Source organism: Bacillus rossius, chromosome 1, assembly GCF_032445375.1.
Source record: "Bacillus rossius redtenbacheri isolate Brsri chromosome 1, Brsri_v3, whole genome shotgun sequence".
NCBI lineage: Eukaryota > Metazoa > Arthropoda > Insecta > Phasmatodea > Bacillidae > Bacillus > Bacillus rossius.
In genome coordinates, this window is record NC_086330.1 from 158,793,384 (window position 1) to 158,819,550 (window position 26,167).

General features: G+C 36.7%; 1 protein-coding gene across 2 annotated transcripts in view; it reads left to right on the forward strand.

The window, feature by feature from the left end:
* The first annotated feature begins 501 nt into the window (after positions 1-501).
* LOC134546345 (nucleolar complex protein 4 homolog B) overlaps positions 502-26,167 on the forward strand; it is a 47,107-nt gene continuing 21,441 nt past the window's right edge. The window contains exons 1-4 of one of the 2 annotated variants that reach the window (XM_063389119.1): positions 502-779; positions 7,129-7,234; positions 12,013-12,218; positions 16,731-16,986. In XM_063389119.1, coding sequence (XP_063245189.1) covers positions 690-779; positions 7,129-7,234; positions 12,013-12,218; positions 16,731-16,986 — 658 coding nt within the window. In that variant the 5' untranslated portion in view covers positions 502-689. Of the gene's footprint in view, positions 780-7,128; positions 7,273-12,012; positions 12,219-16,730; positions 16,987-26,167 lie in introns of those variants that run through there. The other variant, XM_063389120.1, reaches the window with a different exon arrangement.

Consider the following 26,167-nt stretch of genomic DNA (forward strand, 5'->3'; position numbering starts at 1 on the left):
CTTATTTTTAAAACTTAAATTTTTCTTGTTTATTGCTGAGTAGAACTTCACTTTTAAATGCTTATTGTAAAACATTTTTTTTTCTTGATTGAGAATGAAGATAAAATTATTCAATTCAAGCATTTTTTGCGTCAGCTACTTCAGTCATTCGGCGCACTTTTTTGTTGGTTAAAGTATATACATAAGATCTTACGGCCTAGCTAAAAAATTATGGATTGTACTTATTGTAAATAAAACAATTAGTTAACGCTGGAATTATTTTTTAATTTCGGAAAATCCTCTTTTTTATCCCTATGAAATAATAAATACTTATTGTTTTTGTGAGGTTAATATTTAGTATATTTTTCAAGTTCGTTTATTTAAAACAAAATTATTTTCCGGTTAAACAATTTTTTGAACTTTTTTTTTACATATTTAAGTTATTTTTATTCATTTCTGATTTTTTTTAATTAAAAAAGTGTGTCTATTATCTTGGGTTGATGTTTTTAATTAGAGGTTTTTAGTGTAAAACCATCATGGAATCCTACAGTATGTATTGTGTTGGTGTTGGTCATATACATATACATTTCACTTTAACATGTGAGCGGGAGCATGTGAATATTTGTACAATATTTGGTTAAAGAGTTGAATTATTAGTTTACAATTGCAATTTGTTTTATCGGGTGTATATTTTCAATAAATTAGTTAAAATGAAGAAAGAAATACTCCTCAAAGCTCAACAGTTCTTACAAAACAGGAAGAATGCTAATAAACTTGTTGACATCGTAGAAGAACTTGAGGTACAGTATGATTATCAAGTAACAAAAATTTTAATCAAACAATAAAATAATCTTAAACTAATAAACAATGTATAACATTCATCAATAGTAAATATTGTAAAAGAAAATCGGGAAAAAAATTATGAGAACTTAGAATACCTACATTATACCTAAGTAACTGTCAACAATCAAGATTTACGAAATATTACCATTAATAATTTTAAGAGAGTTTTGGGTAAATATGTAGTTGGGCGATATGTGTTAAAAAAAAAAATTGGTAAATATGTATAGTAGCGGTATATGCAAAAAAAAAATGCTAAAAATACGAAAATACTTTTATTATATGCTCTTTCACTTCCTCTTTTCAAAACAACCGGCGGAGATAAGAAATTCCAAATACTTTAGGAGATATCAAATTTTTTAATTTTCATAGTTCGGCGATAGTTCAGAGTTACCCAGAAAGGTGGCGCGACACTAACACACTATGCCACGGGCTACTGTATGTAGACCTAAATACCTTGTGAGATATTATATGCACCGTAGAGGCTACTACTCCTTCGGCCGTCGGGGGCGTTGAAGGCTGTCTTTGGGCGGTCTGCTGGGCGGAGAGGCACTTGCTTTATCCCGACTTTAAGTCGAGGGATGAAAAGATGGTGGCATCGCCATGACAGAGCGTCTGTGATATTTATTAACGAGGGTGGCGCCGGGATGGTGACAGAATTTATGGGTTTAAAATTGACACATAACCTCAATGTCCCATCCTTTATCCGGGCCATGACTACCCTGCTGTTATAGGGCCCCTCGCTGGGCTCAATAACTCCGTTCCGGAGCATTTCAGCAATCTGCTCCTGTATGACCTGTCGTTCCTTGGGCCCAAAGTCGTGGGGTTTGACAAAAATCGGGGTGTGTTGTTTGGTTGGTATACTATGCTCAGCTACCGTGGTCCACCTCAGCATGTCTGTGGTAGCAAATACCCCCGGCTGCTGGCCCAGCATGTCCTCGAACAGCTCCTGGTACTCCTGTGGAATATCATTGCGGATTTCCGTGAGTTTGATAGGTGTAGGAGGGACTTGGGGGTGTGGACGGCCAACGCACTACACTGTGTTTAAACCCTGCTTCCCCACATGTAACTTACCCTCACTGACGTCAATACTCGCTCCTCCTGGATCAGCCACGGGAGGCATAAGATCAGGTCCTCCCGTAAGTTCCGCATCACTAGACAGGTGGTCCGACTGCATTGGTCACGTATTTCGATGGTTACCTGTGCGCGCCCAGACCTGGGCGCGCTGGCCCCCTCCGTGGCTAGCCGGACTTCCTGTCGCTCCGGCTGACAGCTCCCCTCCATCACCAGGTGAGCCGCGATGTATGAGTGGGTCGCCGCCGTGGACTGCCGTGCCCCACGGACACAGACACGTCTCCTTTGCCTCCCCTCTGACGTCACTCGTTGATGGATACGGTAAATCACACCACGCACATGTCTTTCCCGGGTTCCCTGTCGCCGACAACATGTTCTCCTTTTCGCGGTTGTTATCTCCATGTTCCATGCTCGCCCGACACTTTCCCGCCCGGCTAAAGTTACGCGATAGCTCTGCCGCCTTATCGCTCCACTCAACCGATCCCGGCGTGAGACGCGCCGTAATACAAGCCGACTCGTTATCTTGCGCTCCGCGCCGCACCATCGCGCCGACTTACGCTCCGCGCCGCTCCGTCGCGCCGGTTTCCGCTGCACCTGCGCGCCTTTATTCCCGTCCTGTGGCGTACGTGACTTGCCCTTTCACTGTCTTTGCTGGAATTTTCCCAAATTAGAAAAAATTTGAAACTTTGAAAAAATTTTAAGTTAGAAAATTTGTGATAGGCCACCAAGTTGGGCGACACTTGTCGTCGCTCCGCTCGCCCTCCCTCGTCGCTTGACGCCCGGTTGCTCAGTTGTACTATAGCCCGTCCCACTCTTAGATTGCAGTACACGGCTTATGGCGCGCGCTGTTGCCAAATCTCTAACACATTACGAATTTCAGGAGATGCGTGTATTTGTAATTTGGATCGAACAAGAAGCATTTTAAGAAATCATATCGTAATTTATAATATTTTATACTATCACACATATAAAATTGTAATAATACCACTTTTATGTAAATTTCAAATAAAAACTACCTATTGTAGACAAAAATTTCTTATAGTTTACTTTTCTGTTCTAAAAATCCCATATATATATATATATATATATCACATTTTCATGGGCCCGATAAATGCCGTATTTTTGGACAAGTCATGTCCAAAATGATAAATAAAATACAGTAATGGAAATTCTCGGTCGAGTAAGTTATGGGAAAAATCCGAACAATTGGTTCGAAATGGGGAAGATTTTTTGAAAAACAGGAAAATCGCAACAACTCCCATAATATGAATAATATCGAATCCGTTTTAACGTATGATAACTCGGATTACCTAATGCCGAAAAATGTTTTCTAAATACATTTTTGATACGACCAGCCATAACTGCATGGGTTCGAAAAAAATTTTCACCGGACAAAAAAACGTAACTGCCTTAGTAGACACCTTATCAAATCTGTTTAAATTGTTTGTAATAATATCATAGTTATTTTCCAAAACTTTGTCTAAAACAATGTTTGATAAGATGCTTGGTGTTGAAAAGGATAGAAAAGTAATTAAAAATTTTCTACCATGATCGCTATTGAATTCCTTCGTATTTATTTCATACATTTTACATATTATGTTCAAGAATCGATTATAATATTTTTTGTTGACTAAGGAAGCCATGTATTTGAAATTGCTTGTAGGACAGAACCCCACTTATCTAAACACACGACCCTGTTTCCTCTTACGATGGCAGCGCGCGCTCTTGTACTGATAAGACACATCTTTAACAGCTATTTCCACGGAAACTGTAGAAGCAATTGAGATGGGGCTGCTTTTAAAAACTAATTCAATTCATTGTGAACATTTTTCTCACTTTCGTCCCCCATCTATCTTTAATAGAAAAAAAATTTTCCGCGGGTCAACTTTTTGATGTTTCACTTTGTGAGAAAATGCATTTCAATATATTAAAAAAATTATTTAAGTGAAACCTGTACAGTTTTTGCCTTAAAATTTGTTCGGTGGCGTCCTAAGGCATTAATTTACTAATAAAAAAAATCTGAATGAAATACACATGTAGGTTTTCTTTTTTTGATGTGAAACATATCGGAATACTTCAAAACAGTTCGCAGCGAATAAGTTATGTTTTTTAATTTTTTCGGACACTTAAAATATTGTTAAGTATTCAAAATAAGCATTGCCTTATGCGTATTTTGATTCTATACAATATGAAAAAAAGCTTGGTCCAAAAATTAAAATTTTGAATTTCGTTTGATATTTGGCAACAACGCACGAAGAAACAAGGACAGTGCTAACGGCAATCGGCGTGTGTTAGAGAGAGAGAGAATGCGCCCATTTACTTCCACACTGCAATCTAAGAGTGGGATGCTCTATAGGTAGAGTGGGGTTCGGCCAGTGTGGCCAGGGAGAGACAAGCAAGACGTATAATTAATATCCACCAGTCTGCGACGAACACCCGATTTATTGATACAAGGCCCTGTACATGGGGCTGTCCCAACCCCGCCTGCGACAGTCTGGTTGGCGCGCGGTGACACGAGGGTTTATCCCCTGACGGGATACTCTGCATTACGCTCTGGCTAACCTGCACCGTACTATGTCCGGTAGTTCAGAGGCACCCGGAAAGGTGGCGCGACACTAACACACTATGCTACGGGCTACTGTATGTAGACCTAAATGCCCCGTGAGATATTATATGCACCGTAGAGGCTACTACTCCTCGCCACATCAAAGAACAAGTTATAATTCGGAAACTGACTCCTAGCTGCCACTATGCCTGCGTCGCGATGCACTTATTACTGGTTGGCTCACAGCTCAGCGACCGTCTCGAGGCACGACTCCTCTCGTGACGCGACCGCTCCTCGTGCCTGCCTGGCAACGACTAACTCCCCTCCGCGCTGCGGTGCGGAGCGCGACGGCTCATCCCTTCCCCTCCCCCGCGTCGCCCCTGACGTGTCGCAGATGGGTGTGACGTAGTCGCCCTGTGAACATGATAAGAACTAAACATAAGCTCTTCAAATAAATATTTACAATAAAATAATGTTAATAAATATTTACAATGAGTTGTCTTGCTGTAACACAGCGTCCAGTCTTTACGTATTTTACCGTTGATTCCCCTGGCATGTGCGAATATCTGTTGCCCCCCCCCCCAGCCGCACTGCACAATTCGGCACACACTCGACACAGGGCAGGAGAAGGCATTGGCGTGGCATAACGGGCTGTGAGAGCTGGGTCGACACTTGGGTCGACGTTAACGTTTAAAATTTTAACGTTTTATTTATTATTTGGATATTGTTGTGCAAGTAATAAGTAAAAAAAAAAACATTACGTGAGTTTCTACTGTTCATCCTTTGTCCCGGTTTGTTAGGTCAGGTCAGTTACATTATACCTATATTTGTAATGTAACTAACCTGACCTAATTGACCATTTTAATTAATTAGACATTTATGAACACATGGCAAATTAAAAAATTGTAGCGGTCAAATGATTGCACAGGTCTTGTATTAAAAATAAGAACGGTGATATCTCGTTAAGTATTTGTAATTTCTTATCTCCGCCGGGTTTTAGGAAAAGAGGAAGTTAAAAAGCATAGAATAAAAGTATTTTGCAATTTTAAAATTTTTTTTAACAAATATTGCCCAACTACATATTTACAGAGTTTTGCTCTCTGCAATAAGACCTCAAAAACAGAAAAGCGTCTAAACTTTAATCATTCAAACGTGACTTAATTTTGTTGCACAGCATGCCAGCAGAGGTAAATTCTCTTTCTGGTTTGACACTTAGTCGGTGGAATCGTAATATGGTCGTATGCCTGAGACAAATAACGCCCACGATCTTCACCATTTTCAAACAGGGCCATCTCTATCCTGACCATCTTACCAAGATCATCTTCACTTGATACTGGTCTTGTACATTTCATTTTTCACTAACAGCTTTTGCAAGCTCAGCATTTAACTTTTCAGCTTTTGTTAGAGCACTTCTTTGTACTTCTGATTCAGCTTCCTCTTCTACCAATTTGAAGCTGTGAGCTTTGAGGTTCGGATGTTGATGTGGGTGGTGACCACGCTTTAGTGTTTCTAAGCAGGGTGACTATTTCGCAGCAAATTTATTCTTTAGTTGGGTGGGAAAATTCTGATAAGTTGTCATCATTGGATTGAAGAAAGTATTTTTCTGGATTCTTTAAGTTATTTAACGTTGCTGCTGTAACCTTCAATTGACGTTCTCTGTATCATATTTTTAACATGTTTAACATTTTTCGCCCACATAATTCTTTCATATTATATAATTTTTTAATTGAAAACTTAATACCCACATCTGCAGTCAATAGTGTGGCATTGCGGTGACAAAGAGCCTTTAATGCAGTTTCATTATGTCAAGAACTTTGTATAGTTTCTTTATTATTTCCCACTTCTCTTCTGAAAATTGTATGTGTGAATTTATGTCAATAAAGGTTTTTACAATGCACGTTTGCAGCTTCAAGAAGTGTTTTATTGTTGTAGCAAGACTACTCTAGCATGTCATTAAGTCACAGGTTAGTAGATTTTCCTTGTGAAAGTCTGCAGTGACATATTTTTGTAGAACATCATTTTTTGTAGGTGATTTGCGGAATAATTTGACTACCTTAATTTTGTGAAAGCAATTTGTGGTATTTAAATTGGCGTTCTGAAAGTACTAGTCATTTTTGTTATGATTCCTCCCCGTTACTTAATGCACAATTTTTCAAATCCTAAATATAAATTTGAAAAAAATACTAAACATTATCATGGCCATAACTTTAAAGGTTATCTGTGCACATTGAATAACTTGTAAGGTTTCCAATGGGTATTATTAGCAAAAGACTTTAATTGTTGTCCTACTATCAGGGTAAACATACATGTTAAAGAAAATATTTTGAAACTTAACCGGGCTGGGCGATTTTCCCCCCTCCCCTTATGCTTCACCCTCTTCATGGGCTTGAGTTTGGTTCATTTATGATACTGTTTAATTGTAAATGGTTGGATAGGTTTCAGTAGGTAAGCTAAGATAGATTAAAAATACTTAATACATAATTTTTCAATACAAGTAATTCTCAAAAATACAATTTTTGGAAAAAAAACATTTCTTCTGAAAAATTCATTATTTTTTGGAAATCGCATCAAAATTCAATATTCTTGAGAAATATGTGTAGTAAGGTTCATACATAATTAAATGTGTATTTACTCACATTGGGGAAACACGTAATGAAAATGGTGAAGAAATGTATGTGGACTTTTTCCAGGTTGATAAAGCTGTGCCCTCCACTGTTCTGGCTACGGATATGGTATTCATGGAAGTTTTGAATAGGGGGAGCATGTGTGAAGAGAACTTAAAGATAGAAGCAGAAGGTGTGTTCCTTTATTATAGTTTTTCTGTGGGATGAAGGGTGAGTTAATAATATAAAAATCACTTGAATAGCCTAGGTACTACTGTTAGTTTACACTATTATTTATTGTATATGTTTGTTTAGATAACATTTGGAGAAAATATGGATTTTGATTGCATCCAAAATGTTTATCGGGTTGTCACGAGTTTGGTTTGTACTCATATTAAAAGTATCCAGATGGTGGTCTTTTTGAATAGAGATGAACGTTTGGTAGACAACCACTATGTTTGGAATATTTAACTGGAGTTTTTAACATGAATTAAGTGATTTCTCAGGGTGTTCCTGTCTTCTTCCCCATCTTCAGCTTACTTTGCCCAATCCATCTCCACCTTCACATCTTGGTGGCCAGCTGGGAATGGCAGACTTATCGTCAAATGATCTAAACTGTAGTACGGAGGGACACTGCTTTGCTGATATATAACACCTGTTCCAAATTTCCCTTCTTTTTGTGGACATGCGTGAAGAAACGATACAATGCAAGTTGAATTTTGGTCTTTTACAGTTCCATATTATTTTATGGTCTACCAGTAATCAACATGGGTTTCCATCAACCTTAACATATAGATCACTTCACATATAGATCACTTCACATTACTACAGATGGAACAAATGCATACTTTTCCTGTTGTGTTTTTCAATTACATTGGCAGTTACTTAAGGAAGAACTAATTCTATATGCTTAACACCACTGTAAATTGTTGTGCTGAAATTGCTGACAAATTGTTCACTTTCTATTTGATACAAATTAGATCGAGGATTTCAGTAAGAATGAAAAATTAATGTTTTCACAGCTCCTCACAGTTGACAATAAAACACGCTAGGCTCAAGCATACATTAATCGATGGATTGAGCTGGACCTACAGTAGAACCTCTTTAAGTTGAACCTCGATAAGTTGAAAACCTCCCAAACTCGAAAAAATGTTGTGTTCCCTTCCATTCAAACCCCAAAACCTCCGTTGCTCGAAATCTCAACCCTCTATTAGTCAAAATTATCAGTGAGTCCCTCCAAGCCATTTTGGTACAGATTTTCCCTCCATAACTCTAAAAATTACATTGGACCTCTGTATTTCGAACATAGCAATGTAATATTTTACAACCTTTACAACTCAATTATTTGAAACTTATTAACTCTATAGTTCGAAGAAAAATAAGTTACCGACTTTAAGAATTTTTCGACAGTGTAAGTACACCATTGTTTCTTAGAAATTAATTTAGGAGTACACAATAAATAGGATTACCATGAATTTATGACTTACGTTTTTGCTTGCTTGGTGTCAGGTGTTTAATTTTATTATTTTTGATTTCATTTGAACTTTAGCGAAGCAAGTCATTTGTTGTTGACTGCTACACATAAATTTGTAGTTGTAGTTAAAACATGAGTGCTGTGAAACGTAAACTGAAAACTTTGAGTCTCGCTGAAAAATTGGGAGTGTTCGAAGCTGTGAAGAGCTGTCAAAAGAAGAAAGATGTTGCTGAACAATTTGGCCTGCCAATGAGTACTCTGTCAACAGTAATTATTAAAAATAAATCAGACATCATGATAAAAATACAAAACGGTCAAAGTTTGTCCTGCAAAAGACGACGAATTGCAGAAATTCCGGGCTTGGAGGAGTTCATTCTTAAATGGTTTTAGCAGTGTCGGAGCCAAAATATCAGTGTTAGTGGACCACTGTTACAAGAAAAAGCGGAAACATACTCTAAATCATTGGGACTCGCTAATTTCAGGGCCAGTAATGGATGGCTAAAAAAAGTTCAAAAGAAGACATGAACTTGTTTTTAAAAACGTTTGTGGGGAAAGTGCAAGTGTCAACATTGAAACCTATAACAAATGGAAAACTGAATTGCAAAATTTGTTTCATGGTTAAAAAACTGATATTACACCTATCCCTCACTTAGCACGACTAATTCGTTACTAAAAATGCTCATGTTATTCGAAATTGCGTATTCTGAAGCATTAGTTTCCATAAATAGCAAGGCTAATTTATTTAATGTGTTTCAAAATTGTGTAGGAAAATATCCTTTACGTGATATAAATGTGTTGAATAACACTCAACTATAAATATGTCACACCATTTATCTTTATATGCCTCCCATCAAACTTTCTATTGCAAATACGACACTGCGTAATGGGAGATACGTGGTTATGTACTTTATCGTCAGTCAGCTGGCTGACTTGCCCACCTGGACGTGGCCTTTAACTCACGTCGCGTACCTTTCCGAAAAAATCCCTTACTGACAGTGAAACCGATATTACTGTCTGGATAATTACATTTTAATTTTTCAAAAATTAAAAAGCTTATTCGCGTATCACCACCTTGTTCACACCAATCGTCTCAGGCCTATGATTATTTTTTTTTTCATTGCAAACCTTCATTTAACAATCTTTTCCATGTGAATCATCTGTTCATTTCTGTTCCGGTATCTAATGTCAAATATATTCCCGCTCGTACAACCAACAGCATCAGACTTATATAAAGGTGAGAGTCCTTATTTTGTACGATTGTGTGCAAATTTGACTGCTTAATTAAAACTAAAGTGCGACCAACATAAGCGTGGCCTTCATGACAATATGTGCGCCGTAATATGTACTTATAGTTTTGTCTCAAATACTTGAACTCGATGCATTATGAGTGATCAAGCACGTACAGTTACCGACAGCTGTATGGGTATACGTTGCTTTTGTTTGAGTGAATTTCCTGCCATTGGGTAGACTGAGTTCACAGCCCGGTTTGTGGCCAGGCGACAACGGTACGGCACGGAGGCATACGCGCGGACGTAAAAACATTTGGTCCTTTACACTCCATAGCAGCAATTTAACTTGCCATAGCTGATGTTTGTACAACAGCCGATAGCGTAGACAGACCTGCGTGCGCATCTCTTCCCCCCTTGTTTGGCTGACTGTATCCCAGTGCACATCTGTTGTTTGCAGAAGTTGAAACAGACTTCGTAGCATCGTGCTTAACTTATTTTTCTTTTTGCCTGCCTAGATTTCATGCTAACTGAAATTTACAGACGTGCTATTCAAGACTGGGGCAGTAAGATTCACATAGTGCTAAATGAATCCGCGCAATCTGAAGATGTGCTAAGTGAGGGATAGGTGTATCTTTAATGCTGATGAAACGGGGCTGTTATTTAAATGTCTTCCTCTAACTTTTAAAAATAATAAATTCCATGGTGGGAAGTATAGCAAGGAACGTTTGACTATTCTGCTAGCAGCAAACATGTCGGGCACAGAAAAACTCTCACCATTGGTCATCGGCAAATATAAAAAACCTCGTTTTTCAAGATGTAAATCACTGCCTTTGCAATATGAAGCAAATACAAAAGCATGGATGACTTCTGGAATTTTCAAAAACTGGCTTTATAAATATTGATAAGAAAATTGCCAAAGAAAAAAGAAAAATCTTGTTATTCCTTGATAATTGTACAGCACATAATGATATTCCACAAATGAGAGCTGTTAAAATCCTATATCTGCCCACCAATACCTCATCGAAATTACAGCCTATGGATCAAGGTATCATTAAAAACTTAAAGTCATTATATCGGAAAGAAGTTGTCAGGAACATGTTGGATAATATGGAAGAAAAAAAGAATTCTACTATAGATGTATTGAGAGCATGAGAATGGTTGATAAAGCTTTGCGAAATGTAACTGGGACTACTATAAAAAAACTTATGTACACTGTGGTTTTTCATCGTCAACAAAAGAAGCTGAAACCGAAAATTATTCTATTTCACCTCCTGCAGAATGGAATATAGTGGTGTCTGAATCAGGATTATCCTTTGAGGACTTTGTTAAGTGCGATGATGGAGTTATGACTGCTGGGACATTATCTGATGATGAAATTATCAATTCAGTAGCTCAGAAAACCGATACTAATGATTTAGATGACATAGAAGACTCGAACAATACTACATGCGCTCCATGGGTTTCCATCAAAGAGTCAAGAACCGCATTGAATACTTTACAGAATTTTATAGAGGAAACCAGCAACTCTGAAGAACAAGAATTTTCTGCTCTTTATACCAGAGAACAACCAAATTATCTAATGGAAAAAAAAATTACTGACTTTTTTTAATGCCATATTTTTTTATTTTAAGGATGTTTTGAAATAATGTTGATTTATAGTAAATAAAAATATGTTTGTCACCTCTGCAACTTGAATTTTTATTTATTTTACCACTCTAACTCAAAATGTATAAGAATGAATCTCAACCTCTTTATGTCGAATCAAAATCCGCTTAAGTTGATACCCTCCATAAGTCGAAAACTCTATAACTAGAATATTTTGGCATCTCCCTTCGAGTTCGACTTAGAGGTTCTACTGTATTTATATCTTCAACAGGGCTCCCAAAAACATTAAATAAAACATTGACCTGCTGGCGGTTGTGTCTCTCTCGCTCGCTCATTCTCTCTCATGTTATCCCTCTAATTTCTCTCATTCTGTTCATTCTCTCTTATTCACTCACTCCTGCATGTGTCTGTGTCTTCCGACTGAGTTTTAGTTCAGTTTCAGGTGGTTGTTAGGTTAGTCAGTGGCTATGATCGCTAAAGTTATGTGCTTCTATGGCTGTGGTAGAAAGTTTGATCCTAACACCACAGCATTACTCAAATAGTATATGAGCGCTCAGTTGGTATCCTAGAGGTTTGGAGCCCACTAGTATAATCTTTGAGGTATGTGCATAACTGTATGATGTAAAAACTATATCAATTAAACCATTAGATGGTGTGTTCCAGAAGTGGATGCGGAAAGTGAGTACTGTCAGTGGCTGAGAGATTGTTACGATGAAGCATGGACCAAGTTGTTGTTGTTACTCGTGAAGCACAAGACGAGTGTTCAAATCCAGGCCGTAAGCACTCTGATGAAGCTGGTGTGTCAGGAGGCGAAGCATCCTTATGTGTCTTCGTCCACGAAGAAGAGCTTTCCTCTGAAGAGGTTAAAGGTGAGGGCTTTTGAAACTGTTTGGTCGACTGTCAGTTATCATTCAGCCCGTAAGGCTCTCCAAGTATTGGACCTTCCATACAACAATGGTTTTAAGAAAATTTTGATGACATGAGGGGAATAGTGAGGTACGTGGTGGGGGAACCGGTAGAGGAGGAGAATGCATCAGCGGTGACACCACTCCAACACATGCGCTAGCATCTAGCATGCTATATGCCAGTTGTAACCGCTGGAATGGGAGACGGCAGGGGAGAGGTAGGAATGATGCAGCAGTGATACTGTGGAATTCTTGTAAAGCTGATTATGTTTGTCTACACCTCTGTTTTCGTAATGGCTAACAATTAACGCTACCCTATTTTTTTTAAATTTTATTTAAAGTATCTACAATTTATTTATTCATGTGCAAAAGAGTTATAGATTTATGCAATTAACTGTATAAGTATCATTCTTTTTTATGTGAAGAGTGAAATTGAAAATGTAAAAAAGACATATTTAAGAAGTTAGCTTTATAAGTAATTTATTTTTGGTCTGTGAACACTGTGATTTGAAATGTCAAAAGGACATAGACTCGTAAGATAGACTTTATCAGTGTAACTTATGTCCGATTGTAGTATCTTATTGTTCTTTCATTTTATTCAGCTGAAGATTGTGAATTTGCATCATGCCTAAAAATAATAAAAAGGCAGATGCGGTTAAGAATGAAAGGCAATGTGTGAATAAACAGCCAAAAGAGGCGCCAAAAAGTGCCAGTGATGCGAGAGTTCAGGATGCATAAAAAGGCTTTTTTTTTTCAATTGAGATCATCCTTACTATTCTCAATTATTATCTCTTGTTCGATAAAAAAAATATTAATAATTTGTAATGTTGCAAGACCCAGCCCTCCTCAGTTATTACAAGAAATTTTTAAACAGATTAAATATTATATTTGTTATCTTAATGCTGTAGATCAGATTTCAGTATTTTATTGCTTTTAAATGTTTATTTTATAATAATAAATTTGTATGTTTTATAGTGGTTTTAATACAGTGAGTATTGTGTGTAGAGAAAAACAGATGTGCGGCGAGACAGCGGCGCCGAAAGAAGATAATTTATCGCATCCAGTGTAAGAGAGAGAGATGTTAGCCCAGACTGTGGGAATATCTGACGATAATCCCAGAATTCGGTGTTAAATTAAAAAGAGATGGAAGGTGTGGTAGAAGGACAGAGATATGTGACTGAGCAAGGGAAGACCTCAAAGAAGGGGGTTACTTCATGATACACCAGCCCCTCGAAGTAACGCTGTTCGATTAGCGCTGTTTTGAAGTAACGACGCCAATTAATTAGGGCATGATTTGTAGTAGCGCGGTCATATATTCGAAGTAGCACTTTCTCGTCCACATAATTAATTTTATTTTCATACTTGCACAATGTAACAAACAAAATGCAACAAATTAAAAATAAAACGGCACTTGTGTAACATAAACATTATGACGAATCAAAATAAGATATTACCTTTTTATGTCATAGTTATTCGCTTCCATCGCATATTTAAAGCCTAATTAAAATTGCACAGTAAATAATATTTCGTAAATACATTTTCCAACGCCTACGTGTGTGTTTAGCTAATGTTTATACATACTACGCCGTCTTGCAACTCAGTAGCAGCTCTAGTGGGAAATGCCGGAAGCTTTCGAGGCTAGTTCACATCTTGCATGACAGGCTGCACTGACTCCTAGTCGTGCTTCGTAAGGAAATATGAGGTTAGTAGGCTATGTACAGTTCAATTATGCCGCCTGTGATTTAAATATAGTATTATTTTAGGTTATTTGAACTTTAAATGCAATTTATACATTTATATTTTTCTTAAATTGTATTTAGATGTGTTAACAGTATGTAAATACGTACATTTAAACGAAATAAATTTCATATAAGGAATAGTAAACAAATGGATTTCAGTGGCTAGAGAACCAATTATTATGAATAACATGCACTCTTATGGTATAAACGTATTTGATTAGCGCTGTTTTGTTTAGCGCTCTATTTTCCTGGAATGAATTAGAGCGTTACTTCGAGGGGCTGGTGTGATTGTAAGAGTAAATGTTGTAGCCAATAATAAGGCAGTATTTTGGGGAAGTGCCCAGCTAACTGAAATTTTCTTAGTGAGTTGTGATGTGCTGCGTTTCGTAAGTCATTGTCTGGACGAGGTACCGATAGGCCGCATGTTGGGCAGCAGCTCACTAATTATAAAGTTATGTAGTTTAAGAGAGCATTTCACGGCTGTGGTCCGGGCGCTATCATATATTATCAAACTTTTTTTTTGCGTTTGGAACTTAAACTAGAATTTTTGACAACAGTCGTCAGTAATTGCCCAAAATAAGGCTTGAGTGATCGTGACTTTGTTCGAAGGATGTAGTCCTGCGGCTTCATACCGTGGGCCTGTGTGGAACCACGGGACTTTATTACAAACTGTCAATTTAAAGAGTTATCCTTTCGGTACCTGCGAACAGTTGACATGTGTTTTCTTTCAGAGTCAAAGAAGAGTTTATGTGAGAAAGGTTGTATGTTCTACCTGTACTGTGTTTTGTGGTCGCAAGATGGCTACCTGGCTGACTGAATTGTTCTTCGAGTCTTACTAAAAAATTCATTTTAATCAGTTTGGTGTTTGGGAGACATTATTTAAGTAATGAATCAACGATGATAACAAGTGTCTGAAACTTTTATAATTTTGGCCCCAAGATCATTTTTATTTGCAAGTGTTTTATGTATGTCCACTTCAGACCGAATTTCGAGCTAGACGAGGTGGTCTGGGGTGTTACAAATTTATCTCTATCTATACCTAATAAGCAAGAAGTTTCACTTCTGTTGCATGTGGACTCCACTCACTCATTTTTTATTTTTTTTTAAGTGTCCCAAATGTTTTGTATATTAAGCTACTCTATGTAAAAGCCAAACAAAAAATGCAGTCTGTCTGGGAAATGTATTGCATCCATGCTGTTGTCATTTGTTTTAATCATTTTGTGAACAATTATTTACAAAAGTAGAAAACTTTCATCAACTCAGTATTTTTGCATATTGCAGAGATCTAGAACTTGTTTCTCATACTCTTCCAATATTAAACATGTCTGCATTTTGCACTATCTTTGACATTTTTCATTTATATAATTTTTAAGATCTATATTTTGTTATTGTTTGAGTTCTATTTTGGATTTATTTGTTGCAATGAATGCTGTTTCTTGTACGGTAAGCAATTATGGCCAAAATAAAGTTGACTTTTATTTTATTTGGGATTTGACATAAAGAATTCAAATTAACACTCTTGACTAAAAAATTTGATTGTAAAATTTTGAGGGTACTGATATAGGACGTGGGTTTTAAAATACTATAACTGTGGTACCTATAACCTCAGCTTAATGCTTCCCCGTAGCAAAACCTCTGTCCTAATTGCCATAATATGCTTTCATAATCATGTTTCATAAAAGTACAATCATTTCCTGAAGGATGTCAGGAGGGTTTTGTTGATACCAATGATGTGCACCACTCACACTATAGCATGCATCATTCTTAGTTTTCGGTGTCTATTTTAATGGGCATTTACTCTCTTTCCAATGCACAATATCTGCTATTAGTGCTCTCCTTTTTTTTAGCTGTGATCTATTACCAGTTATATCCAAACAGCACAAAATCTATAGATAAAGTGTGTAAAGTAATGATAGTGTTTTTTAAATGTACTTAAAAAAAGATTTTTGTAAGGAAAGTTTGGAATTATAATTTTCAAAATACAAGTTTTGGTTGTACTTCATCAAGAGAATCATACAATAATATTCCATTCTTACTTCTAAGGAAATGTAACCAAAATATACCATCTTGGTTTCAGCCATTTTTAGCAAATTTTTATATCATTTAGTATTTCAAATTTAACACTATTTGACCATATTGTATAGTTATTGTGATGCCATGTTATTAATAGTGACCGACAGCTACAAAATAGATTTTCCTGTGAAACGATAATTGCTGTTTAGACTTTACCTTTCAGAATGTGTACAACTGTAATACCTAATACTTTCATGAGACACTATTCTATGGTCTTAAAAAAACCACAAACAGTAAAATTTAAAAAAAAGTTATTACTAGTTATAATTATTGATGGTATACAAAATAAGAATGTTAACAAGCCAGGAAGTATCAATCTGGCAACAGTGTGTACAATTTGCTTTAATTTTACATTTTTTACAACCTGGTAACTATGCCCTGTTTTAATGTGTGTGTAAATTATAGTTTGTAAACTGCTCTGTTTTATTGTAGTCTTAAGATTTGATCTCCCCTATAGTGCTATAATTATTTTTTTTAAATTGTGTGTTTATCTTTTAATTTTTATATTTACTTATACCGTAATTATGAATTTGAACCTCATTCACATTTTTAAAGTACTTTTCAACTGTTTTAAAAATTCCTTACTGCTTTTGTATTAAGACTAATTCTTTATTGAGTTTTGTCATACTTATTTTGAAATTAATTAATATAAATTTATTTTCAGCTTATTTTGCTAGCACTTCTATCATCAGAAAAAAGCATGTCTCTTGCGTTGTCAAGGTTTCAAGAGTTCACAGAAAAACCAAATGTGTTTTATTTTGTTTGGAGTTTGCTGCCTAATATTGCCAGAACAGTGAAACATCCAAATCAAATATTTATCAAGAACTTTCTTGACTTGGTTAGCAAAGTTCCAGTGCCAAAAACTAGTCCAAAAACCAAAGAAAAGGATGCTGAAGCTACAGAATCTCTTGTTGAAAGCGGTGAGTTAACATATAGTTTACTAGTCATAAAACTGACAATTTAGGTATGAATACAAATACAATTGTTTTTTCTCTATAGTGTTACTTTAATTATATTTGTTTTTGCTGTTTATATTTGTAAGTCTGGTTGATTGTTTGCCTTTATGTTTAGGTTTTTCAAGTGGGCATAGTTTTCAATTTTTTAGAGAGCATCCCACTTCAGTGAAAGTATTTAAGTGCCCCACCTAATTGGGCACACACATACGGTGTGCAGAGCTTAGGAAAATACCACGCAATTTGAAAACTGCTCAAGATATCTGAGAGGGGTCTGTTTACGAAAAGCATTTCAAATTTGCGGAGGGCCGATTTTGTTTCCAGAATAAGTTTTTAAACAATATTTTTAAAAAAGTTAAAATTGCTAAAAGTAGTATTCTCAGAGTAATTTTTTAGGCATGAAACAATGGGTACAGATTATTGAAACCACTTAAGGGACTTTGCATTACAGCTTTATCTTCAATCCTCTGTCATATAATATCATGGTCACAACTCAAGTATCGTAGTTGCCCTATACATGACGAGAAGACTGCCCGCCAGACCACAGCCTTGCGTTTAGAAGCAATACCATTGAAGGTTGCTGGGGTTCAAATCCAGCCAGCGACCTCCAATCACTGCCGTCACTATAAATAATTAAAAGTTAGATAAGTAATACTAATTGAAGCACAGAACTGTAAACGACCGTAATGATACAGGATGAAGCCAGATTAGTGAGTCCACAAACAAAATTATGTTGCAAAAATTTTGACAAGCTACTTTAATGAATTTTGCAACCAAGAAATAAACAGAACATATTTTATATCAAAGCATTGTATTAATGTTTTTTTACAATAGTAATTATTCTCATTGGATGAGGTACAGCAAAAATAATATAATACACACAACCCTGGGATTATACGTGAACCATACGGGGGTGCGGCGTTTGTCCTAAAATCGTTTGTCCTAAAGCGTTTATCCTAATTTCATTTGTCCTAAAAATTAGGACAAACGACTTTAGGACAAACGACGTTAGGACAAACGACTTTAGGACAAACGACTTTAGGACAAACGAATTTTAGGACAAACGACGGAAAGGCTTCAAAATATTTTTACTCTGAGTTTTAGGACAAACGACTTTAGGACAAACGACATTAGGACAAACGACTTTAGGACAAACGACTTTAGGACAAACGACGGTTCCAGTATCGATAAATCCTTACTCTGAGTTTTAGGACAAACGACTTTAGGACAAACGACATTAGGACAAATGACTTTAGGACAAACGACATTAGGATAAACGACTTTAGGACAAACGACATTAGGACAAACGACTTTAGGACAAACGACATTAGGACAAACGACTTTAGAACAAACGACTTTAGGACAAACGACTTTAGGACAAACGACTTTTAGGACAAATGATTTTAGGACAAACGACATGAAAAACCAAGTTAGGACACATGACTTTAGGACAAAAACTTTGAGTCAAACTATTCTATTTAAAAACCACATAGCATGTGAGAACTTACAGTAAAAGAAAACGTTTGAAAAAATAATGTTATATACTGGGGAAATACTTTACATTCTATGTAAAAAAAATTCAGCGTTTACATTCGTTACATTTTTAGACATCTAGGATTGGACGACTACGGTTTCAACGACCTAAATCTGTTTTTTTTTTTTTTTTTTTTTTGCCATCTTGGATCCGCCATATTTAAATAGAGTGCCCCACTCATTATGATGAAATTTTCGTCATGACCGCCATATTAAATTTTTCTGTTCCACTGGAGGCCGCCATCTTAGATGCAGTCGACTTTGTTTCTGTTCTTTGTTCCTAGATAGTGCCAGCAACGCTCTTGATTTTTTTTGTTCTTCTGGAGGCCGCCATCTTGAATACCGTTGACTTTGTTTCTGCTTGCTGTTTGTTCCTAGAGAGCGCCAGCCTAGCTCTTTATTTTATTTTATTTTTGTTCTTCTGGAGGCAACCATCTTGGATACCATTGACTTTATATCTGCTGTTTGTTCATAGAGAGCGCCAGCGTCGCTCTGAATCATCACATAAGGTCGATGTTCCATTACCTACCATATTAAATTTAATTTTTTTAACAAAATACATTGGAAGCGCTGTGATTCGAACCATTGCAGCTCTGATCTCTAGGTTGGAAAACATACGCCTTTAACCGCACGGCCATCGAGACATTTACCAAACTTAGAATAAAATAAGGTATATATAAAAATAAATTGCATATTCGGACTTGCATTTTTTTTGATTTGAAGTAATAATAGCACCACCTGTTCGAGACAGAACCACCATCATGTATTAAGACGTAACTGTAACAATTATCATTACGGTCACAATCTTGAATATCCGTAATTGTTTTGTTAGAAGATCGGGAAAAAATTTAAAAATCATTAAAAAATTAATATATCGAATTAAATAATAATTTTTTTTAAAAAACACCGTTGCACTTTTCGTTACGGTCGCCATCTTGAACATACATAAGTTTAATGCTAGAGATTCGAGAAAAATTCCAAAATTCATCAAACAAATTACTTATTAGAATACTGATTAATTAGTTCGATTCCTGTCCTTGCTTCGAAACTATTAGAGCAAAAAAAAAAAGATCCTTCCTCCACAGAAGCCGCCTACAGACTGATCTACCGCCACCAATAGCAAGGTATATATATATCGTCAGCTGGTATGACGACATGTCCGCCATCTTGTCTTCATCCACTGGAGACCACCATCTGGTTTTCGTCTGCTAGAGTTTGCTGATACCATGTTAGTATAATATTCTGTTCACCATAACTTTGTACTCAACTGTTGGCATTGAACTTTGACCTTGACCTTGAAATTTGACCTTAACCTTGACCTTGAAATTTGACCTTGAACTTTGAACTTGACCTTGGAATTTGACTTTTACCTTGACGACCATCATGGATCCGTCATTTTGCGTTCAGTACATGCTACCAGGAGCTACCACCTGCTAGAGGTCATTGCCACCATCTTGTTTTCGTCTGCTGGAGGACACCATCTTGTGCGTGTACTCGTCTTATAGAGTACATTTCCATCATACTTGTCTAAGTTTTACTTGCTAGAGTGCAGTAATCATTTATTATTACTGGAGTGCCTGCCATCTTGAAATTTGGGTGCCATCTTGGAATCGTGTAATTATTTAGCTAGAAATTCTGGAAAAAATTCCAAAATTCATTAAAAAATTCACTCATTAAAGTAATGATTGATTATATCAATTCCCGTTCTTGGTTCGATCCTTGGATGATGCGAAAAATTAATATTATGGAAAAAATAATTATTATAATAAATTATTATCAAAGTTCTAAAGGAGACTTAAAATCATCTATTACCATCATCCTTTAAATCATTACGACCGCCATTTTAGATATTTGTATTTATTGACTTATTAGTTTGGGAAAAATTCCAAAATTCACCAAAAAAATCACACATTATTTTACATATTGAATCGAAACTATCTTCAATCTATGAACGAAGCTGAAAATAAATTTAATTTAAATACAAGAAAAATGTCAGGTTCGAGAAATAAAACACCGCAAGTTCTTTTACAAACATAATATTTATTACATAATTTATATCCTACTAAAGGATCACTTGCGAAAGCCAGAAATCTTATAAACATTTAGTCCTGCATAGACGTGAAATGACTAATTCTTAGATCCAACAGCTCCAGAGGCTCCAAATACTCCAAATGCTCCAACAGCTCCAAATGCTACAAATGCTACAAAGGCTCCATATGCACCAAATGCTCCAAATGCTCCAACAGCTCCAAATGCTCAAAATGCTCCAACAGCTCAAAATGCTCCAAATGCTCTAAATGCTACAAATGCTCCAACATCTCCAAATGCTCCAACAGCTCCAAATGTTCCAACAGCATCAAATGCTACAAAGGCTCCAAATGCACCAAATGCTCAAACAGCTACAAATGCTCCAAATGCTAAAACAGCTCAAAATGCTCCAAATGCTCCAACAGCTCCAAATGCTCCAAATGCTCCAACTGATTTCAATTACTTTTTTTTATCTAACTTTACATGATTACATGTATGACTTTATTAGTATACATTTTAGATGTCAGTGGTAACTTTTTACACCTTTAAGTTATAAATTTATTTAGAAATGAGCTTTCGAAAAATGATAAAAGACATTTACAAAAATCTTAATTTTTCTTCAAGTTTATACACATGCAATTAATGGAAACCATTATTTTATGTAGCCAGCTTCCCTCAGTTCTTTAAGTATGAAGGATTTTTCTTTGATGCTCGAATAGTTTCCTGCACAAAGTGAACCATGTAGAAGTCTTAGCCTGTCAACCAATATGTTAAAACCTTCCCATGAGGTATAATCAATCTCTCTGCTATGTTCATCTTCCTTGTATGTTTATAATAAATATCATTATCCCTGGTGTCTTCTGTTTCAACACCAACCACAAGGTCACTTTCGTCATCGAACCAGTGATTATCACAAGCTTGATTAGGATAATTTATTTGGTTCCGGAAATTAGGCATTTCGTCACCTTTTTTTAATTTTTCTATAATTTAATTTTTTTGTTGAAAATCTTATTTTTTTAATTTATCTTGTTGTTAAGGGGGTGATTTACTCTTTGTTAGGCCGGTGTACGCCACGTGTTTAAAATTTGTGCCAGTGGACCAAAGACCCCTTTCCCAGGGGGCCTATCTGATATTTTGCTTTCAAATGTGGACGTGGGTAGCCCTGTTGAAATTTCTGTCGACTGCAGTCACGTCCCGAGTTTGTAATTTTATTTCTTATCATGACCAAAATTGCATAGAGCAGCTTCTGGGCTGCAAGCTGCTACTTCTTAGAGGCCTGCTGAGAATAGCAAGTCTCGTCACGAATGGGTCTCCAGTGTACCTGTGTTCCCACCTTAGTGGCTATTTCTGTCCCCCACATCCTCATACTCCACCTCACCTTAGTTCTGAGAAATCAAGTCGGGAGCAGTGACCTGACGTGAACTTAGCCAAGACGATGGGCTAATTCAAGGACTTTCTCCCTGGTCTCACAGAGACGTCCACGACATCTAGCGGCAGAAAAAGTAACGGCGGACCTGGTCGCCAGCGTGTAGAGCACACCCTCGTGACACCTGGTGGCAAGTCAGCTCTCCGCCTCAGTTAGTTCCCCTTTACGCCACTAGAATGCAGCGCCGCGGCGCCATAAGGCACTATGTTTCTTCTCGCGGCCTGTAGAAGTCGATTGTTTGTTGCCTTCTGTACTTGCCGGTAGAGAGCGCGCATGTCGTGTTTTTGTCACGACTGCCTCGGACTCCTTCGCATGTTTTCGGCCATGAGCCGAACCTTCCCCCTCTTTTTTCCTAGGGCCGACCACCCGATTTAATTAGTAGCTTTGACCGTCATCGCCGGGACTCAGTAGTCTGACCTCGGCTGTTGACCACGTCTTCTCGGCGTCCTCTGCGCTAAGAGGATTTTCGCGGGAACGGCGATTTTCGGTTGCATAAAAGATGTAGTAAGGTGCTTAAGAGATGTGATCCCATTTGTACAGTAGCCAGGCAGATGTAGTTTTTAGAAAAAGTCATGTGTAGTTAAAATGTTTATTTTTTTTATTCTTTAAAAATTTGTTTTCCTAACGCGCATCCACGATTTCTCGGTGCGTGTCATCCTGATGACGGCGCGAGACACCTGGGAGGCCCTGTTTCCACACCCTTTTTGGTGAGTAATTCGTTTTTTTTCCTCCCCATATTCCCGTTTGTTGGCCCATCGCGCCGACTGTGTATGACTGTCTGGAAGCAGGTCTAATTCGTTTTGAATTTGACTTGTGTTTCAGACAGGTTCCAAGTTTATGAGGAGAGAAATTGCTCTCCGCATGATCTTCGGGACCTCCAGCTGATTTCCCCCTTTAGAAGAGTTTTCGTACGGTCCGACGTCATCCTGGGAAGACCCGGGTGATAAGTGCTATATATGTTTTGATCTCAAGCCACCATCACTGTCTTTGCTCTTGACCGCTTTAGGTGCTTCATCACAGTACTCAATTATGTCAGCATCACAAGCTTGATCAGGAAATTAATTTTATTACATCGTTTCCATCGTTTTGGTCTCAAGCCACCATCACAGTCTTCGCTCTTGCATGATTTAGGTGCTTCAGCATAGTACTCATTGATGTCAGCATCACAAGCTTGATCAGGATAATTTATTTTATTACGACGTTTCCATCGTTTTGGTCTCAGGCCGCCATCACAGTCTTCGATCTTGACCGCTTTAGGTGCTTCAGCACAGTACTCAATCATGTCAGCCTTAGATTTGTCAGCACAGTCATCGATCATGTCAGCCTCAGATGTGTCACCACAATCTTCAATCATGTCAGCTTCAGATGTTTCATCACAGTCTTCGGTCTTGTCAGCTTCAGGTGGTTCTCCATCTTTCACATTTTCATGGAGACGACTAGATATTGATGTAAATATCTTTTATTTCTAATGAGGTTGCTACTTTAATCTTTTTTTTTTTTTTAATATATTGTCTTGATCTGTATCAGTATTTTTGGCATTAGCTTTTTTACATTCTTTATAATCATTATTGTCGTCTAATATTCTGCCTTCGTTCCTCTTCCACGTTGTTGGAGCACAGTCTTTGTTATCTTTATTCATCTTAGTTGTACAGTTCTTGCAATGTCTATCCAAGTAATATCTTCAACTAAAGGATTTATGATACTGACTGCAATTATATGGTTTTTGACAAGGACCCAAATTATACTCCTTCTCTCATGTCATTTAGCATTCTTTCTCAAGGTAAACACCTTGCTGCAGTATCTACAGTGATGTCGTTTTGATACAGCTACAGGCAACGAACCAGGGTACATGTTAGATTCTGCGACTAATGGCAGATGCAAACTAAGAGTTTTAAATTAAAACCATTACTTAAATAGAATTTTTTAAATATTTCGTCAGCGAGAGTCAAAATATCTAATGCAAAAGTACTGGTTGTAAGTAGTTATGCTTTTCAACAACAGATGATGCCACGTGTTGCTGCAGGTAAATAATATTTATTTCTTTTATGCGGGATGCGGATGTTCACTAACGATCGCAAAAGAAGGATGGCTTTGCTAGACTCCAAGGAGAAGGAAGTTTGTTCATCCAGTTAGTGTTTCTCAGATTTCTCAGGGCATATTATTATTTGACTGAATAATGAATTTTTTAAATTCCACCTGATAAAAATATTGCAAGTGGTGATTTAGTAGCAGAAATTCACTAATTAAATTTAACCTTTAAATAAAATGACATGTCTCATTAAGAGCAAAACTCCTTCATGGAGAGATCGGTTTCTCAGAAATAACCAGAAGCACTTGGAGAAACCACAGGAATGATCGCAAGCACACGGAAAAAAACTATCAAAATATTGACAAGAATAATTAGGAGCACATGGAGAAAACCATCATAATATTGACATGGATAATCGGGAGCACATGGAGAAAACCACCACACATTTTCTTTGATAAATTACAAAAAAAAAAAATCAAACAAAAATTACAAAATATAAAAAACTGATTCTGCTACCTTATGAACTTCTCATTATTGAGCAAAGATAGAGTTCTAGTCCAAGCCAGAATCAGTTTTTGTATGTTTTGTAATTTTTGTTTAATTTTATTAATTTTTTTTTTGTAATTTATGAAAGAAAATGTGTGGTGGTTTTCTCTGTGTGCTCCCGATTATCGATGTAAATATTTTGATGGTTTTCTCCGTGTGCTCCTAATTATTCTTGTCAATATTGTGATGGTTTTTTCCGTGAGCTTGCGATCATTATTGTGGTTTCTCCAAGTGTTTCAGGTTATTTATGAGAAACCGATCTCTCCATGAAGGAGTTTTACTATTAATGAGACATGTCATTATAATCAAGGTTAAATTTAATTAGTGAATTTCTGCTACTAAATCACTACTTGCAATATTTTTATCAGGTGGAATTTAAAAAAATCATTATTTAGTCAAATAATAATATGCCCTGAGAAATCTGAGAAACACTAACTGGATGAACAAACTTCCTTCTCCTTGGAGTCTAGCAAAGCCATCCTTCTTTTGCGATCGTTAGTGAACATCCGCATCCCGCATAAAAGAAATAAATATTATTTACCTGCAGCAACACGTGGCATCATCTGTTGTTGAAAAGCATAACTACTTACAACCAGTACTTTTGCATTAGATATTTTAACTCTCGCTGACGAAATATTTAAAAAATTCTATTTAAGTAATGGTTTTAATTTAAAACTCTTAGTTTGCATCTGCCATTAGTCGCAGAATCTAACATGTACCCTGGTTCGTTGCCTGTAGCTGAATCAAAACGACATCACTGTAGATACTGCAGCAAGGTGTTTACCTTGAGAAAGAATGCTAAACGACATGAGAGGAGTATAATTTGGGTCCTTGTCAAAAACCATTTAATAGCAGTCAGTGTCATAAATCCTTTGGTTGAAGATATTACTTGGATAGACATTGCAAGAACTGTACAACTAAGATGAATAAAGATAACAAAGACTGTGCTCCAACATCGTGGAAGAGGAACGAAGGCAGAATATTAGACGACAATAATGATTATGAAGAATGAAAAAAGCTATTGCTAAAAATACTGATATAGATAAAGACAATAATTTAAAAAAAAAAACAAATGATGAAAGTAGCAACCTCATTAGAAATGAAAATATATTACATCAATATCTAGTCGTCTCCATGAAAATGTGAAAGATGGAGAACCACCTGAAGCTGACAAGACCGAAGACTGTGATGAAACATCTGAAGCTGACATGATTGAAGATTGTGGTGACACATCTGAGGCTGACATGATCGATGACTGTGCTGACAAATCTAAGGCTGACATGATTGAGTACTGTGCTGAAGCACCTAAAGCGGTCAAGATCGAAGACTGTGGTGGCGGCCTGAGACCAAAACGATGGAAACTTCGTAATAAAATAAATTATCCTGATCAAGCTTGTGATGCTGACATGAATGAGTACTGTGCTGCAGCACCTAAATCATGCAAGAGCGAAGACTGTGATGGTGGCTTGAGATCAAAACGATGGAAATGACGTAATAAAATTGTAACGCTTCTCTTGCCCAAAAACTATATTATTTTAAATTAATTAAAAACACCTTGGAAACTGCTGGGCAAAATATTAAGAAAA